At 44.1% G+C, this 19670-nt stretch overlaps 3 protein-coding genes across 4 annotated transcripts; 2 read left to right on the forward strand and 1 right to left on the reverse strand.

Moving 5' to 3' along the window:
- The first annotated feature begins 3852 nt into the window (after window positions 1-3852).
- LOC124656895 (PI-PLC X domain-containing protein At5g67130-like) lies at window positions 3853-9391 on the forward strand. Its single transcript, XM_047195554.1, has 7 exons — window positions 3853-4041; window positions 4174-4308; window positions 6572-6670; window positions 6760-7060; window positions 7152-7375; window positions 7471-7557; window positions 8981-9391. The coding sequence occupies exons 1-7, from the start codon at window positions 3853-3855 to the stop codon at window positions 9158-9160; spliced, it is 1215 nt and encodes a 404-aa protein (XP_047051510.1). The 3' UTR covers window positions 9161-9391.
- A 1085-nt stretch (window positions 9392-10476) lies between these two features.
- LOC124692041 (protein S-acyltransferase 8-like) lies at window positions 10477-14348 on the forward strand. The gene is made up of 5 exons (XM_047225341.1): window positions 10477-10876; window positions 11578-11763; window positions 12610-12891; window positions 13020-13253; window positions 13511-14348. The coding sequence occupies exons 1-5, from the start codon at window positions 10832-10834 to the stop codon at window positions 13970-13972; spliced, it is 1209 nt and encodes a 402-aa protein (XP_047081297.1). The 5' UTR covers window positions 10477-10831; the 3' UTR covers window positions 13973-14348.
- A 95-nt stretch (window positions 14349-14443) lies between these two features.
- On the reverse strand, window positions 14444-17963 carry LOC124692026 (tubby-like F-box protein 12). Of its 2 annotated transcripts, none has more exons than XM_047225326.1 (5): window positions 17686-17963; window positions 16348-16790; window positions 15780-15867; window positions 15506-15638; window positions 14444-15430 (listed from the first exon to the last, which is right to left on the reverse strand). In XM_047225326.1, the coding sequence occupies exons 2-5, from the start codon at window positions 16711-16713 to the stop codon at window positions 14674-14676; spliced, it is 1344 nt and encodes a 447-aa protein (XP_047081282.1). In that variant the 5' UTR covers window positions 16714-16790; window positions 17686-17963; the 3' UTR covers window positions 14444-14673. The 2 variants fall into 2 exon arrangements, with proteins under 2 accessions (XP_047081282.1, XP_047081288.1); XM_047225332.1 differs by lacking the exon at window positions 17686-17963 and adding an exon at window positions 16915-17115.
- Between the last annotated feature and the right edge of the window lie 1707 nt (window positions 17964-19670).

The following is a 19670-nucleotide window of genomic DNA, read 5'->3' on the forward strand; positions in this document are numbered from 1 at the left end:
GAATAGAAAAGTTACACCACAAAGATTCCTATCTCCCACGTCAACTGCACGCCAGCAAGCTATTTTCTAGCGCCGTTGCCGGGGAGGTCACCGTTTATTTACTGTTTTGCTGCATGTTTACTCGCTGCCATATTTTATTCAGATTGCTATTACCACTCATATACATCCATATTACTTGCATTTTACTATCTCTTCGCCGAACTAGTGCACCTATACATCTGACAAGTGTATTAGGTGTGTTGGGGACACAAGAGACTTCTTGTATCGTGATTGCAGGGTTGCTTGAGAGGGATATCTTTGACCTCTTCATCCCTGAGTTCGATAAACCTTGGGTGATTCACTTAAGGGAAAACTTGCTGCTGTTTTACAAACCTCTGCTCTTGGAGGCCCAACACTGTCTACAGGAAAAGAAGCCAACAGTAGACAGCACCGCCCGGTTGACCGGGTCTGGGACCGGGTGGTCCGGTCTTGGGGCCGGTCGACCGGGTCCTGGGCCGGCCAGCTCCTTCTCTTCCTTCGCGCGCTTCGAGTGACGTCGGATCCAGCTTCCTGCCCATCTTCAAGTTTCGCTGCTCCTCTCCGTCCCTTGACCATGGTGTGTCCTCCTCTCCGGGGTCTTGACGCACCTTGTACCTAATGACACAAATCATATCGGCATGAGGTAGCATTCCATCCAAAGGTGTACCGAGATCAAGGGTGTTGAGGAGCGAGTTCACCTTATCATGTAGCGCTTTAACTCGAGCCCGCGTCATTGGTCCACTTGGGGAACTTGTTGGTCTTGGTGTAGTGTCGTCGGTGAGCGGGGCTACATCAGTTATGTAATTTAAAAGAAGCTGGTCTGGGGTTGGTTGTGTAAATAGGGTGTAAAAGTTTACGTGGCACTTGAGTAACAGTGCTTTGCTTGCTCAGCATGAAGTCCTAAATCCTAAAATATGTTTTTTGTATTTACATATGATTGTGGAGCCAATAGTGACTTGGCTCTTCAGGAACTGGTCTACGCCATAGTTTAAAAAACCATCGGTTCAGGGTTTTTCTCCGGTTGGTGATTTGATCGGAAAAAACCTGAACCAACGGTTTCACCGTTTTTTAAGAGGCAATAGTCCAAATCCAAACAGCTAAAACGAAGGAAAAAAGAAGATGTCACTGTTGTGAATGAGCAACTAGTATTCACAGAGGGGATAGGCCAGTATATGTACATGTGTGACAATATGCAGGTAAGCCCCTCTCATACACTGGGGAATACAAGAATAGGGACTATACAACTCTAACACCCCCCCTCAAACTCATGGTGGATCAACAACACTGAGTTTGGAGAGAAATGAAACCATATTGTGCTCTAGTCTGGGCCTTCGTGAAGAAGTCAGCAAGCTGTAGCTCGAAAGGCACATAATGAAGACCATAACTTGATTCTGCTCGGAAGGCTCTGATACCATGTTAAGCTTCATGCACTAGCCACTTGAACCAAAAGTCCGAACTCGAGACCTCGGGCTCTGATACCATGTTGTGAATGAGCAACTAGTATTCACAGAGGACAATAGGCCAGTACATGTACATGTGTGACAATGTGCAGGTAAACCCCTCATACACTAGGAATACAAGAATAGAGACTATACAACTCTAACAGTCACAAGGGGAATCAAACTCACGACCTCCACCTAGAAATAAATAACACCAAATAGCTCCGAATGTCACTTGGACTCACCATTTTCGTGATTATATATTGAAATACACCCCATATATACCTACTATGGTCATTTTGTTCCGAACTTTGCTTAAATTTAATTAAAAATAGTGGTTTTCCATCACCATCGAACCAGATAAACCGGTGGTCCAATTAGAGAACTGATCGCCTCACCAGTTCACTCACTGGTCTAGTTTTTAAAACTATGATCTTGGCACATGTAATTATGGGGTTTGCTGCCTGACAGGCTAGAGATAGTTGACTTGGCACGTTGGGCAAAATAGTCTGGGTTTCGCCGCCCCATTTAGCCCGGACAAAAATTGACTTTGTACTAGCATGCTGACAGAAATTTCAGTTGTTCCGAAAGAATGGCATGTTCCAGTTTGCATACGAAATTCAGAGGAACACCAAGTCTGTAACTAACAACCACCGCCTGGTCTCGCAAGAAGAGTCGGTCGTTCTAAGTTCTAGATGTAGATATTCGCAAAAAAAGAAGTTCTAGATGTACTAGATGGGGAGACAGATGGACGGGAAGCACGAACATGTGAGAACAGAGAACGGTTTTTCCCCTTGAAAACTGAACCTTCCTCGGAGAGAGATCGTGGGAAGGTTGCCATGTCAAACTGTGAGATCTTGAAGGCGCGTCGTGGAGATAACCGACGACGTGGTAGATAACCGGCGACGTGTTGATTAGTACGACGACGACTATGAATCGCCGTCAAGACGATACTCCTCTCCAGCACGGCTTTCAAACGCAGCATCCATGGCCACGTTCCGCGATCGCCTTCCGTAGTTAAATCTTTTTGAATCCTCGGAGCATTAGTTAATCGGATTAGACGAGTATTATTAAGAGCATCCCCACTCGTTGGCGCTCCCCACGCCCAAATCCGGCGAAATTTTCGTCCGGATTGGATGAAGATTTGGCGTGGGGAGCGCCGAAGTTCCAGCCGTCCCCCGGCAGGAAACCCCAACCTCGACCATTTGACATATTTCAAACAAATTCAACATAAAATTTAACAAGTTCGGCAAACAAGAGGACGAGAATTGCTGAAACAAATTCGGCGATAACAAGTACAATGTTTAACAAGTGCTGAAACAAATGAAGCACACAATTTCACAATTTTTCAAACAAATTAAGACAGACTAGTTGGCGTCGGCGTTGGCGTTGCCTCGGAGCCTCCATATGTGCTCCACCAGATCATCTTGCAGCAGCTGGTGCATTGTAGAGTCTCGGATCAAAGTGGCGGATGGCATACACAATTTCCAGAAATAGCTTTCTGCTCATCCTGAAACGACGCCGGAAAACACTCTCACCGTGCAATGGATTGTCGGCGAAGTAGTCGGCGTACAACATGCGTAGCCCTCCATTCGCCTGTCTCGGCTTGCACTTCCGGCGACCTCGTGCCGACCCACCACGCCGACGAGTTGCCAGTCCGCCGTACATGCTTGCCAAGCAACCAAGGATCATCATGTGCTCCTCGTCTTGGGCGGCTCTTGCCATCTCTTCTTGCATAAGCTCGACGAACATCTGCTCCTCCTCTTCGTCCGAGTCCATGGCCGGCGAGGCAAATGGACGAACACCGACGGGCGTGGTCGAGGCAACCCGAGGCCGCGAGCGACGACGAGCAAGCAGGCCGGAAAAACGAGCCGGCGGAAGAGCGGCCAGATAGACCGTCGTCCAAACACGGCGGAATATAGGCAGCGGGGAAGGAGTGGCGGCGCAATCCGGGCAACAAGCCGGCGGGGTGGTGCCGGCGGCGAGAGAGATACGAGGGGTGGGGGAGATTTTGAGCGACGTGGCGGTGGGGTTCGTGCGTCGAGTCACCGACGGATCGGGCCCTTCCCCGCTTTTCACTCGTCCGAGTCCCCGAGCGCTCCCGGGGGGCCGGGGATGGCGTGGGATCGCCGGATGGATTTAGGCCCAAATCCGGACGAAAACGAGGAACCGGGGGCGCGACTGGACCGAATTACGCCGTCCGGATGGAAAAAACGCTCGCCGGGGGCCTCGTCGGGGGGACGAGTGGAGATGCTCTAAGCAGGCAGTAAGTAGGAGTAGTAACCAACCACCCCTTGTTGGGACTTGGAGTGCTCAAGTAGTCGTGTCGTCCTCCTCCCCGCGCCGAGGCGAGTTGGTAACTGCTGCCACCGCGACGAGGGACGACGCCGACGCCATGGCCACCGCGCTCCGTCTGCTCGCCTTCGCGCTCCTCCTCCTCGTCGCCGCGGCGGCCACGGCCGCGCAGGAAGGCGCCGAGTGCGCCTCCTCCGCCAACTGCGGCCCGAGGATGCACTGCGCCGCCTGCGGCGACGGCGGGGCCGGCATCTGCGCGCGCGCCTCCCCCGTCGACCCCCTCACGCACGTACGTAAGCCGCCGCTCACTCGCTCGCAATGGTGGTCTGTCTGATTCGGTGTAGCGGATTGCTGCTGCTTATCATCAAGATTGAATTTTTTTTAACTGACGCTCCTCCGTCTCCGCCGCCGCCGCGCGCAGGGCACGGGCCTCCCGTTCAACAACTACTCCTGGCTAACCACGCACAACTCCTTCGCCATCACCGGCGCCGTCTCCCTCGCCGGCACCAACGCCATCTCCCCCAACCAGGAGGACACCGTCACCGCGCAGCTCAAGGTTTGTTTCTTTCTTTGTCTCTTACACCAACCCCCCGCCGCCACCGCCGCCGCCGCCCTAGCTAGTTGCCAACGCTTCCAGTTTCTCCGCCCGCCGCCTGAGTACCGGCGAACCCCCGTCGATCCCACGCCAGCCTGTGCCTCCGGATTTACTCCATTTCCATGTGCTGCTGCGGTGGTGCCTGCCGCCACCTAACCTTATCTCACCGCTATTTCCCATCTCATCTTATCATTTCCTCGTTAATGGCTATAAAATCCGCCCTACCAAGGAAATTACTACATTTAGTACTGCGGATCACAAGGTGGCATTTCCTTGGAAATCCATACCTACGCCAAAATGCCCTCACATTAGCAACGATGATTGAACTAAAACTGTCACCAACTTCTAAATTAACCAACTTAATTGTAGTTTATTTTACGGCAAACGAGGCTTGTAGCTTTGTACGCAGGCTTTAATCATGAATCTCGTTAAGTCTATTCAACCATTTCTGATTTCCCCAATGGTGAAATGTGCCTTCATAGCTAAGCTACTACCTGCCCCTTTGATCAGACAAAGTAGGGCCTCTTTAGTCCAAAAGCCAGAGCTCGCACAATGTTCAGCTGTCCTACCTGCCCTACCTTTCTTCCTTTGGAGGAGTATATCAGCGAAATCCACAAAAGCTGCCTGCCCAACACATATAGAAATGCCTTTTGTATTACACTTGACCCATGCTCTAGCTCTACTACTCCACTGTTTCCTGTCCTCTTTCCCATGCTTTTGTTTGAATTTCAGTCCAGGTATCTACACTTTTTTTTTCGCCGCTCTGACCCTTTGCCTAATTGCCTCTACATAGGAGAGGATGGATGTCCAAGACAAACCCACATTAACAATTTCAAGTATACATGTACAGAAAGAAACTTTTTAGTTTTTACAGTAACTTTTTCAAACTGAGTATTGAAAAGAATGCATGTGGATACTAGTTATAATAGTCTGTTGTTCTTTGCGCATCACTATATGTAGTGCTGCTCCATCGCACTATGGATTATGCTTTGTATGAAACTACGAATAACTTACCCATTTGCCAGATTTCTTTAAATACATAACCACAAATGCCAACTACCTTAGTATTTCGGTATAGCTAATGGCACCATCTGAAATCTGAACATGTGACATACCAACCTTTGTTTGGTCTACTTGCCAGCTCACAGAGATTCTTGTCAGTATTGGAATGGACCTTGGAACTCAAATTCAGTAAATTCATGGTGGCTTGGCTAGGTTTATTGGGTTATATCACTAACAAAGATGCTCAAAAGATAATTTTCACAACTACATTCCCTGTAATTTCTTTATTTTCAACAACAAAAAAGTGCTTTTCATAAAGCACGATTATCTTCAGTGAAAGATAAATTGAAAATAGTAATTATCTTCTGTTCTGGAAATACAGAACAGAAGATAATGCCACCAGTGACACTGGTGTTTCCCCGTTTCTCCATGGAATGGCTTGATGGTTGATGCGACTTGTACATGGTACATTCATTTATTGTCTTTTGCCTATTGAGCTGGCTCATGAAGCCAGGGCAGTGTTTAATGTATTGAAAAACAAGATGATTCTCGGAACTGATGATTGCCTAACAGGGGTTGTTGTAATCATGTCGGTTCAGGTATTATGCTGTGAAGGTGTTGGTTGCTTTGGTCTGAAGGAAAGGAGTGGACCACATTTAACTAATTTATCTTGCCATCCTGCCGTTTCATTTTCCCAGTCAGCGTTCTGAAAGTAGAAATTTCATGTAAAAAGTTTTTACAATACAGTGTTGATGATGGTGAGACTTGGAGTCATAGGTCTTGTTTTTGGTAGTTATTTCTAGCCACGCGTCACACGTAGGCTAACATTATGTTGAAATAATGAAACAAGCCAATTTTCCTTGCAGTATTCTGCTTGCCCTATAGTATCTAGTAGAAACTTCCTGAGCTGATTTTGTAACAGAAAAAACGAAAGCTGAAGAAACAAAAGAAGAAGCCAACCCAAAACGATTTAGTAGGCTGCTATTATGTTTTCTTTTGTTATGCAGACATGTCTTAATTTCCTACTGTAAAATGCAATTGGTTTTAAACTATAGGTTTTATTGGGGTGATTCCGGATTATACAAATATACTGTCTATTTTCAGTTGTTTCTATACACCACCATGATACATCTTTTGGTGGTTCAATCATACTCTGAATCGTGGACTGTCAGTTGCTATTTGAAAATATTGACCTTGGGAATCTCTACCTAATTATGTGCAGAATGGTGTTAGGGGCCTGATGCTTGACACTTACGATTTCAACAATGATGTCTGGCTATGCCACTCATTTGGCGGGAACTGCTACAATTTTACAGCATATGTAATATTATCTCATCATGAGTTGAACAATTTCCTCTCGTAAAAAGCATCTTGTTATTGTATATCTGATCTTGAGTTGGTTCTGTTCAGCAACCTGCCATCAATGTCTTCAAAGAAATCCAGACGTTCCTTGCAGCGAACCCTTCGGAAGTAATTACAGTTTTTCTGGAAGACTACACTGTTGCAGGTTCCCTGCCAAAAGTATTCAATGCTTCGGGCCTCATGAAGTATTGGTTCCCGGTGGCAAAGATGCCAAAGAGCGGTGGCAACTGGCCTTTGCTCAAGGAGATGATTAGCAAGAATGAGCGTCTGATAGTCTTCACATCAAAGAAAGCCAAAGAAGCAAGCGATCAGATTGCGTTCGAGTGGAGCTATGTTGTAGAAAGCCAATGTAAGATTCGAACAACAAAATTCAGAATGTGAAGCTTTTATTTGCCTTTTGTGGCTTCCTCTGTTGATATAGTTTTGCTTTGTCTGTGCAGATGGCACTGAGGGTATGGTAGAGGGTACATGCCCAAATCGCGCAGAGTCTCCTGCCATGAATTCCAAGAGCCAGTCGCTTGTTCTGATGAACTTCTTCACAACAGACCCGAGTCAAACTGGGGTTTGTGGGAACAATTCAGCACCACTTGTTAGCATGTTAAAAAGCTGCCACGATCTTTCAGGCAACCGGTGGCCCAACTACATCGCTGTTGATTTCTACATGGTAAGCTAGCATGCAAACTGTTTCGCTGGTTCACTTGGATGAAGTTTATTTAAAAAGTCAATCAGTTTGGTTTCTTATTATTTGAAATTGTGCAGAGGAGCGACGGTGGAGGAGCTCCCTTGGCTACTGACGTGGCTAATGGCCATCTAGTATGTGGTTGTGACAACATTGCTTACTGCAAGGTATGGACGCATTTGTATTTTTATTTGCATAGGTTGCTGAATTATCAGAAAGTAGTCATAGTAATACGAAAGCCATGAAGAACAAGAACTCAGTGCTGTAGATTGCTTTAGCCTATACCACATTTCATGCTATATCCAAGACAGGTAAACAGGGTTAATTGGATAGATGCCACTACAATTTCTGCCTATTTGAAAAACGCCACTACAACTTTCAACTTTGGAGAAATGCCATTGCAATTCTGTGTACATTTGATAGATGCCATTACAGCCACTTAAACACATATATCAGACTATATGCTCCATATTTTCAAGCGTTAATACGTATACATGGCGGGGTCCACCCTTGAAATTGCAGAAATCATACGATAAATAGTCATAAAATATAATTAGAGAATTACAAATAGATCTCATATTGCTCCAGGTTGCTAAAAAATCTCATATAGCTCCACGTTCAAAATCCCATATAGCATCTACATCATTCGTTTGGTGCTCAACATCTGTCATTTGGCTGGCTTGAACTGGCAAATGCTGGGCACTCAATCGCTTGAGCAAGCAAAGGAACGGACCGGTAGAAACTACACTTTCCGTTCCAGCCAAAGTGAGCAGTTGTCCGTCCTGGGCTAAATAATCTCCTCAATGTATCTCAAATTGCTTGCTCCCGCTGCACCCACGGCGAGAGAGGATTCGGGGCTGCAGACTACAGTCGTCGGGTCCTGGCCGCCCCATGCTCGCCACCGTCCGTGGCCACTATGCTCGCTGCCTTCCACAGCCAAAGGAAGAGAGGCTCTCAGTCTAGTCATCTTTATCCTGGTGGGCCTGACAATGTATACGACTGAAAATACAGAGTATATTGTTTGTGACATGTGTTTAAGTGGCTGTAATGGCATCTATCAAACGTACACAGAATTGCAATGGCATTTTTCCAAAGTTGAAAGTTGTAGTGGCGTTTCTCAAATAGGCAGAAATTGTAGTGGCGTTTATCCAATTAACCCGGTAAACAAACTTGCAGCTAATTGTGGTTGTGACAACATTGTTTACTGCAAGGTAAGGACGCATTTGTATTTTTATTTGCGTAGGTTGCTGAATCATCAGAAATTATTCATAGTAATACGAAAGCTGTGAAGAACAAGAACTCAGTGCTGTAGATTACTTTAGCTTATACCACATTTCATGCTATATCCAAGACAGGTAAACAAACTTGCAGCTAATGAAAGAGTGAACATTGCTCTAGAAACAACTGGTGATAGGAATTTAGGAACCGTCAGTCTTACAGTGCTGTTATATTATCTCCCACTCAAACAGAGCTCCGATCCGTTGCATTTCTCGCAACTTCTTTTTGGATTTTTTTTTTGCAGCTTTCATTAAGATAATGTTGTTGTGTTTCTTGCAACTGCATGCTGATGTTGTGACCTCTGAATTGCAGGAAAATTCAACATTCGGAACCTGTGTGGTACCTCCATCCCCACCGCCGTCGCCACGCAAGGCTCCAGCCAAGGGTGGAAGCACAGGTGGTGATTCCAGTGCGGCGACTGCTCGGTTTACGCACTTCCAGTGGAGCTGCTTCTTCGGACTGACATTCCTGGCTCTGCTCTTTCTCTCGTAAGGGCTTCAGTTAGCGGGGTGTGCCATTGTGCTGCTTCCCCGTCCTGAGGATTTTTATTCTTCACTTTTGTCCTTGTACGAGTTTCATTAGTTGGTACTGTCTTTGATCACGATATTCCCTGCGCTGTAAATCATCCCTTAGCTTACCAAGATGCGACCGATCGATGAGTTGTAAATCAAATATTTCATTTTTGGTTAACAGAGGCATGTGTTGCCTCGGAGTTCTGGTATATTTCCCACATGGATTGTTGTTCGATGGTTTCCCTAAGAAATATGTGACATGCTACATAATTCAGCCTAGTGATGATGATTAATTGAAAACAGTTAGGAGAATTATACTAATTCCAAAATAGAATTTTCTGTTACTGTAACTATACAAAAGATTGAGATCCACAATTACATGAATCTGATCGAGTGCTGGCGAAAATGGCGGGCCCCTCATCTGACTGACCGACTGACTGATAGGTGAAATTGCTGGTCCAAATCCAGCACAGCATTCAATCAAGCAGCAGACAGCATCATGCAATCAGCAGTACCACAGCTATTTATTCACATCACATGGAGTTGATTTCGGCTCTGTCAAAGATTGTCCTCAAGAAATCATGTCCACTTTATTTTCAAAGAAACCCCAGGTCCTATGAACTTCACATCACACGCCAGTTCATTCTGAATTACTACTAGGTAGAGAGAGAATAGCATCAAATGAAAGCATATATTCCCTCCCTCTCAGGTAGTAAGAATAACTTTATTCACATAGTGGTTGAACGTGTAGTTGAAGTTTTGGTTTTAAAAAAACTTACTTTAGCTAATATTCTTTCCAGAGGTAAAGGATCGCATATCTTTGCAGATCCACACGTGGAAATCTGTCTAAAGGCATGGGAAATATTTTGGGAGGAGAACAAGCACTTTACCAGTTAGATCAAAATTCTCAGCCACTTGACATGCTCTCAGAAATACCTAAACCCTAACCAGTAATAGTTTTCATAAGAACATTGAATTGAAAATCAGCCGTTTAGAAATTCATGATGCGAGTCAGGGACAATTGAGACATGGATCTTGATCAGGGGGGTTCCATTGCAATATAGTACGTCATGGTCCATGCCTACTTTGGCTAGTACAATCAACCAGAGAAATTGCCATTTTTTCTCTCAAAAAAGAGAAATTGCCAATTTTTCCTGGGAGCCTGGGTAATTTCCACCACCTGATGGCCGAATTTTCAGGCATTAATAATGACATTCATTTAATGTGAATATAAGAAAATAATACCATGTAATTAAAGTAAAAAATTAAAGAAATAGTGAGAGTGAGAAGGGAGAAAGTGTCCCAGGGAACAAAGAACAGATGCTTCCCTACTCCGGCGGCGTGACAAGGTTACCTCCTCACCTCTCCTGACTGTAGCCATCCAAAATCAAATCTTTTGGGGCTGCAGCCAGATAGATAAATCTCTGTCACACCGAGGAAGAAGACCCACCGGCGATTCATCGCATCTCGCTTCTGTGCCCCCCTGGCCGCGTCCCGCCTCTGGAGGAAATCAACCGGAGAGGGAGAGGAGGTGGAGAGAGAATAAGAGTTCCTTCCTCCCGGTGGACGGAGGAGTACAAGGGCTGGCTGCGACGATTGGTGGATTTTCCTTCCCTCCTGCTTCGGCGCGGCGGCAGGCGGCGGCGCGGCCATGGCCAAGCCGCTGAAGGTCTACCAAGTCTGGAAAGGCAACAACGTACGTGAGATTAGATTACTCCATCACCGTCTCTCTCCCACTCTTCCCCTATTCTTTCTTGGGTTCAGAAAAATCGTGCTCGTCTACTCTTCTTGATTTGTGGGTCTATTATCTTGTGGAGACATGTTGTATTGTTGTTTCTAACCTGGTGAGGAAGAAGAGGGTGACAGTTGGAATGGGTTAAGGCCGTATCTTTACCTGGTTAGTTGATTGATTTGCATGTGATTTGTGTATTAAACTACACTACTGACGAGATAGGTGATTAAATTATTGTCGGTCGATTTGGAGCTGGGGTGACAGTGTAAATGGAGACCTTCCTCTCCCTAATAGGATAATCCAATTGGGAGGTCCAAGTTTCTCTGTGCAGCCTATGTTGGTGCTAATCCAACCAGGCTCAGGTTTCTTAGAAAATTATGCAGTAGGCTTGCAAACATTGCGTCTCATTACTTTCTTGTGTAGGCATGCTTTCAACTTGTCTGTAGGGTGATCCGTTAGTTCCGTTGACCTATTTTATCACTATTCAGGCCACTGAACTGATTAGTTAAGGGTTTAAAGAAAGGGAAATTGTTTTGAGGGGGTGGGGAGGGGTTCGATGAAGGAAACTGCATTGACATATTTACTCTGCTCATGCTATGGTATGTTGTATCAGTAGCTCCCGTGAAGCTGTCAGATGTTTCATTGATTTTTCTCATTTTCTTCAGATAATCTGGTGTGGTGGAAGGTTGATCTTTGGACCAGATGCCAAGGCCACTCTACTATCTTTCGCGCTGATCGCGACCCCTGTTGTTGTCTTTTGCATCTTTGTGGCCAAGCATCTCATACACATATTTCCTGCATATAATGCAGGGTATGCAATTCTGGTTGTTACTGTAGCCCTGACAGTTCATGTGAGTAAGCATTCTTTGCATATCTACTAAAGAATTACGCTAAGGTCTTGCATAGGATGATAGGATTTGTTGTTCACCAGAGATCACTTGTGTGCTTCTTTCAGTTGGAGAAATACCAAAATGTTGACATATTTTCTGAGAGCTTCAGCGCAAAAATAGTTTGAAACATGCAAAGTTTCAGTATCTAATCTGAGTTAATCAGACATACATGTCAATATGTTCCACGTGCTGTAGCTTTGGTTTGGTGTATTAGTAATTAAGTTTGCCACCATTATGATCATAAAACAAGGGTTAATGGTTAAACTTTACCAGGATGTCGCTATCTTTTTATGATTGCAGTTTAGAATTTATGATGTGAATATAGTTGAGAATAAGCTAAGAACTTTTGTTTCTCTCATCAAGGGAACCTCGTAAGATAATTTTTAGCTGAGTACAGAGTCGCATAGATCAAGCTTGACGTTGATGATACATCATTTGAATTTTGATCGTAACTGCACGTTGTATGTTAAAGTAGAACTTCTCTCATTGTGTGATACTTTGATCTTCCTTTTCTTATTGCCAGTTATCCACTTTTTCACTTACATATACTTCATGCATGGTTCTATATTTATGTCTGGACTTGGAAAATTGCCGCTCCATGTTGTTGTTAGTTTGATCTATTGAGCAATTACTAGTAATTTTATCCATGTTCTGATCTTGCAGAATAATACGTATTTTTTTGTTACGGTTCTCCATGTGTTATGTTCTTTCTCAAGAGTGGACGTTCTTTTGTGAATTTTGCTCCATGCTACTTTGTAAACAATAACCAAATCATAGTATGTTCTCTCTGCAAAATCTGATTGTTAGGTACTGTTACTGCTCTTCTTGACCTCATCTCAAGATCCAGGTATTGTACCACGGAATTCACATCCACCTGTGGAGGAGTTCTCTCATGACGCTTCAGCTCCTCATACTCTTCAGTTCCCTCGGATAAAAGAGATTATGGTCAATGGTGTGCCTGTGAGAGTAAAATATTGTGAAACTTGCATGTTATATCGGCCTCCTCGCTGCTCCCACTGTTCGAAATGTGATAATTGTGTCGAGCGGTTTGATCACCACTGCCCTTGGGTTGGTCAATGTATTGGACAGGTTTGTTATGCTTATTTATTTTTCCTTATTAAAAGAATCAAGCTATGAGTTATTTGACCTTTGACAACCTCACAGCTCTTCCTATCAAAATAATCTCAGCTTATCTGCATTTATGTTCTCCTTTGCAGCGCAATTACAGCTACTTCTTCTGGTTTGTTGCTTCAGCAGCAGTCCTGTGTTTCTATGTATTTTCAATGTGTGCATTGTACATCAGTCTTCTCATGAATAAGGGCCATCATTCAGTGGTGGAGGCAATTAAAACATCTCCAGCATCAGTGGCAGTCATGGCGTATTGTTTCATTTGTTTCTGGTTCGTTGGTGGTCTCACCGGATTTCACTCATACCTCATTGCAAATAATAAGGTTAGTCCCCCATAACTATGAAGAAGGCACAACACCTAAACTAACACCTTCAGATACACTGTAGAAGGTTTCTATTTTCACCAGTCAGTAATCCATTCTCACATAAAGATTAAGATATGATGCTTGTATTGGCTAATTTGAAATGTTTGTGATCGTAGCAAATCTCATTGGATGTGTTTTCTATAGCAGGCCTTTTTTATGCAATGCTTGTACAACTTCATTTATCCTGATTAAATCTCCACTTCTTTTTTCCCAAGACAACATATGAGAATCTCAAGTACAAATACAGCAACCAACCCAACGCGTTCAACCTTGGCTGCATGCACAATTGTTTTGAGGTTCTCTGCACGAAAAGGAAGCCTTCTAGGATCAACCTGAGAGCCATTGTTCAAGAGGAACACGTGGCATCCCAGCCACGGTTCAGCCGCTCTAGTGCACTGGAAGATGAGACGCCCCATCGTCCACGAGCCAAAGTGGAGGATGATCTTGAGATGGGACTTGACGTCCTGAAGACCACACGGCGCCGGTCAGATGAATTGAGTGATGAAGAGTTCGGAACTGGAAGCAATGGTGCGACATACCACACAACTGGCTGCACGCCTGATTCAGATAATGAGATTCCTGTTATCCGAACTATGGCTGAGAGCTCAAGTGAAGCTAGGGTCCTGGACATTTCAGTTGGCAATGCTGCATACCCCTCATCTCCTGTGCAGAAATAGCGCTGCAATGGACTTTGTTGATTGTCTATGAGTCTGTCGTTGCAATGAGAAATTGTCTCCACCGATGCCCGTATGTGTACATCACCAAGTTGTTCATCGGGTGAGGGTCAGGATGCTGAAATTTGGATGAATTTGGGGAGTGCTGATTGATCACAGGGTTGTTTCTCTAAACATTAGTTATGCATTTTATGTTGCAAGATTCCAGGAGTGTCTGAAGATTGTAGATTGCTAACTGTATATAATTTGCAGAGCTGTAGACCATTGAACTGTAAAATTCTCCTTTTTAAATGCTTCCTCAGGAACATATAATCAGTAGCTGGTTTCGTAAATCCAAATTGCACCCAGGTGTTCCATAACACAGCACCATTTTCTGCCATCAACCCTCTGATGACCACACCTCAGAAAGAGCATTTGTCCCAGCACAGTTTAAGAGGAGTTCACGTGCATCAGTAATTAGTCATGTACACGTCATTGGCCAGGAAATAAAATGCATATGATTCAAAGATGTCTATTTTTTCTGTTACAATGTACAAACAATTTCACAGGCTTTGAAATAAATGCAGCAAATAAGAGACCTTCAGATTTCTTGCCATTCTTGACAGTAGAGGAACAAATAAGTAAATCAACAACAGAAATAAAAAAGACAAATAAGGATGCACTTATCACGCGCACACACACACACATACACTAGTGATACCGATCTATTCACAAGCCAGCTTGGTGTCGAAACTGGTCAAGCAGATGGCGAATGCCTGGAACGCTGAGAGTGGGTATCGGTAGTCCATGGTGAACATGTCCTTCGTAACCTTACCAAACTGCAGAATCACCTTCTCGTGATCGGATGACGAGGACGAGGAACTCGAAGGCTGGGCTTGCTGCTGGTGGGGCGGCTGTGAAGATTCAGACGGCACGGCAGCTGGTTGTGGTGCGGCTGTCAACTGGAAGTTCTTCACTGAGGCCACGGTCACCCGACCTCGGAAGTTGAGGCACCAACACTGCAGCTGCTCATGCCATCTTGGCACTTTGTTGCAGAGAACTAAAGGCCTCTCCTTAGCCTCCCCACCCTCCTCGTCTGGCTGCACCACTCCACTTACTTCTGAGAAGCGAGAGCTGCTGAAGTCTGTAATTGAGAACCTGGAGGAGGGGTATGTGCTGCGAAAAGACTCGTCAAATGGACCAGGAAGGAGTTGCTTGGGTTGGCCAGGTACCACACCTTCCGGCTCTAGTGCAGATGCTGGGATGGAATGCATCGTGCACTGCATACGCCTCGGCCCCCTTGTGCCGAGCACATTTAGCTCATAGTTCACCTGGGCAACTGGGTAGCTACCAGTGGGTACCTTTGGTGAAACCCTTCTAGAAGAGATTCGACGGCTTGCACGTTGGCATGAGGCAAGGCTCCCAGCATTGTATGGCGGCTGAGTGTCGTAAACGATGAATTTTGTGCCAAGAAAATTTGACCTGTTGGTACACAATGTCAGATCTAAATGCACCTATAGTAAAATACTAAGAATGTTGAAAAGGAATGTACTCCACCTCATTTTTCCAACATAGCCGTTACTTGATCGCGAGATATTTTTAGAATCCACAGAAATTACATATTCGGTATATGTTGTCCGTCGATTCCTCTTAGCTGCTAGCAGGAACTTCCCATTCTCACTAAGCACGGCTACATGATACAGAACATATAATTAGCACATCACTTAGCAATGCTTACTAGGAAGATACTAAACAAAGTCTGCAGGTATCCAAATTATACGCAGGAATTTTTCAGTATGAGATTAATGAGGGAAGCAGAAGATATGCTTACCAGGGCTAAGACACAAGTAGAGATAATAGGTTAATGTTGATTTGTCCCTTTTTATAAAGCACTGGATTAATCCATCTCGAGGTCCTGGCTGTAGATTAAAAAAATCAATGTCAAAAAATGCAAACTTTTGTAAGTAAGCACAGTACTGGAGCTTGCAAAAATTCTATGGGGGGGGGGGGGGGCAAAATGCTTTATTTTTTTCCTTCTAAACCTTGCACTCCCTCCGTTCCTAAAAGAGCTTCTCAACTTTGTCTAGAAAAAGCTAAGAAGCTTTTTGGGGAACGGAGGGAGTAATAAAAATCTTTCAGTAAATCTTTCAAAGTTGGGAGAGCGGTGGCTCGTCCTGACTTGTAGCTTGTGCAATAGCTACGCCACTGAGTAAGCATATCTTACCGGAGAAGCAATTTTTGAATTGCCACAAGTCACTTGCAATTGCTAAGCATACGAATTACTGCTATGTCAGTTTCTTAAGATTTGGGCGAGAATCATTTCTCAAGTTCATATTATGTTAGGATGTAAGATGAGAATAAAATATACATCAGGAAATTAAACTCAGTTGAATCCTTACCTGTTTAAGAGACAATGGAAAAGTGAGTTTCCCACAGAACTCTGGGCTCTGCACTATATCTTTACAGATCTCTCTCCATGCCTTGCAGGCAGCTGCACAAGCAACAACATCTTTGCGGGACGGCCAAGTGCTCTCGCCTTCCTCCAGTCTTTTCATTACATCGCGGAGTAGTTCAGGAGGTAGACCAGCCCAGCCATTTTGATCAACTATTGCAGCTCGGTCATGCAGTGCACTCAGAGATCCAACAGACTTCCCTCTGTGATGGCCGGAAAGACCAGGGAGACCCGAAATCCTCACCTCAAAACCCCGCCTTGATAAGCTTCCAAAGCTCTCTCTAACATCACGGACTATGCTGCGGAAAGACATCTCTTCAGGAACTGCGCGACAACCAGAACTTCACCAATTTCCTAGCTATCAGGATCTTCCAAACGAGCTTGCCACCACTGCATATACACAAGATAAAAACATCAGTAATTGCTGATCTCCTGCAAACAGAAAGAAAACTCCGATCTCTAAATATTTTTCTTTGATTTAAAAATCCAAAGGTCACCGGAAGAAAACAATTACTTGCTAACGTATGCACCCAATGGAGACAACCAAACGGTCAATAGCACAGCCAAGAGAAAACTATGTAGCCACCAAATAGGAAGATTAGCGTGTACTGTAAACTAAGCAGCATCCACTAAGGAAAGCAACTAGCCCGTATAGGCGAATCCCAGACGAACCAAACCATGTGTGATTGAGTCAATACCGCTCTAGAGAATACCATTCCCATTTGAATAGTCTCTAGTCAGTGGGCTAAAGGTTCTAGTCGCGCACTCAATACACGATAGATGATGGCAAATTGGCAACACAGACAGCCAACTCTCTGATGGTGATTGGTGAAGTTTCAGGAAGGAAAAAAGAAGCTCTCTGATTGCGAAAGGCTAACAGAAGACGATATTTTATTTTTATTCAAAAAATCTATTCATATCATGCGCCTGTGTACCACAATTTTGACCCGCTGTTTCCAGAGAAACAAGGGGAAGTTTGACCTTCTCTATCCCTCCTTTATGACCTGCAGTGCACTGCAAATCTCTTAGCTACTGTGGGCAGGCATAATATCTACAGGAACTTGCAGAGAAATTCTACTTCCATGTTGTGAAATGGAAGGGCAGAAGGAGGTTTACTGTCCATCTCATCTATGAGAAAACAAACGAAAAAAGGTAAACATTTAACCGAGCAATCGGAGCACGGAAAATATTGCAGATATATCATTATAAAGTTTAGAGCTGCCGAAAGTGGAGCAACCGGATGCAAAATGGAAGCGGTGCTAGAGAGGAAGGCATCGTTTCTTACCCGCCCCAAATCGAGCTCCTCGACTTGACCCAAACTTGGAAATAGACTCCTGCACAGAGATCCAATCCGTTTTCCCCCAAAGCCAAAAGAGGCGAGCAAAAGCGCTCAGCTTTCCTCAGATGCAGCTCTGAATCTGAACCTGCGACCTTTTGCTCCTTCAGGAAAAAAAAGAAGCTTTCCGCCGCGAATCTTGTTTGGAAAGGCGCGCGACCTCTGATGCAGAAGATGCAGAGGAAACGCACAAGAGACACCTGCGGGAGGCCGGAGGCCGTGCAGGACGGCGAAGGTGATTTGTGAGGCCGGGGAGGAATTTATGGGATCGATTGAGATCGAGAAACGGGAGTTGGTTTTGGAGGAGGAGGGGGAAGACCAAAGACGAAGTGGACGGGAAGGAGGAGCAAATCGTGAGTATTTTTATGGAAGGTGCTTTGTTTCACATGACACTCACCAACCAGCACCACATCGTCGTGTCCTGTTGTGTACTAGTATAATAGTTCGAAAAATAATACAACGATAGTATATATTGTATATAAATGTTCACATTTGCTGACCGCCGATTTACTCAAGATGGAACTTATTACAGCAGGAATTCACTGGATTTGCTTGAAAAATCCTCCAGATCATATCAGTTTACTGGATTTGCTGTAGTATTGATTTTGTAGTTTTTGTGGCCATCTGCATCTGCATCGGTGGATACTACGTACTAGACGAGCCACGTCTGGCTCTCTGGATCGCCATCTGGCAACAGTATGTCAGTATCCTTCTTCGTTAACGACTACATTTGAAGAATCAATTTTATTTTGGGCATCGGTTTCTTGCACCTTAATTTGACTTTGGGGCGGCCGTAACATGCATGGTCCATATGATGTTTGCTGAGGACATGTCATTTTGTCAATGATATGTTTATATAATGGAGAGCATTCGTAATACAGACGCATATGGACCATCAGGGGCATCTCGAGCTGGTACTAGCTACCTCTGAACGTGTACCTTGTGGTAAGTTGCTGCTTGTCTTCTGGATTTATTTATTTTTCCTAAAGGAGCTGCTTGTTTATGTCCGAAGTTATAATCATTCGATTTGGTTTACATTTTTGTGGTTAGATCTTGCCACTGACATCTGAAGTTTGTTCATAAAACTAAGCTGTTCAGCTCCGGTACAAGGGCTGCATAAAACAGTTCCTCAACACAACTGAGACATAATACCCGCTCTGAAACAACAAACAACATCATTCCGCAGCATGACTAGTACACCTAAATTACACGTACCAATCTAGAGAAATTAACAAGAGGTTATTACTTAATATAATTTAAAAAGACATATTCTTAATATGCCCGTACAAAAGCGGCAACACTAGAATATCATCATTGTTTTTTTTTTCCTTTGGCGAGAAGGATCCGGATGTGTCATAAAGAGTGAAATACACCCTATAAGTATTTGGGGGGTTCTAAGTTAGTCTCAATTCTTCAAAAGTGCACATCCGAGGGAGGAGGCGTTTTGGCTTATAGGAGCATTTGCACCCATTATGCAAAATAATTAAAAAACAATTTAAAAATGTTAAAATTTTTGACATAAAATTTATGGTGTACATCGTGACATTCTATGTTCGTACACAAGTTTTCGTTGAAAAACAATATTTTATGTGGCATGTACAAAAAAGACAAAAAAAAATGTCTTGTACATAGTCCTGTTGTAGCATCAAAATTTGTCTTTTTTACAGGAGACATAGAAATTTTATTTTTTTCTGAAAACTTGTGTACGAACATAAAATGTCTAGATGTACATGCAAAATTTTATTTCAAATTTTTTTTGACACTTCAAAATGTATTTTCGCACAACGGGTTCATATGCTTATATGAGCCAAAGTGGATTTCCCACATCAGAGTCCCAATCTTATTTTATGTGTGCCCTGAACTCGCCGGAGTAGCTTTGATGGTTGCTAATTATGCTAATTCCCACATGGGAATTTTTATCTTTTAATTAACCC

This window comes from Lolium rigidum, chromosome 1 (genome assembly GCF_022539505.1).
Source record: "Lolium rigidum isolate FL_2022 chromosome 1, APGP_CSIRO_Lrig_0.1, whole genome shotgun sequence".
Taxonomy (NCBI): Eukaryota; Viridiplantae; Streptophyta; class Magnoliopsida; order Poales; family Poaceae; genus Lolium; species Lolium rigidum.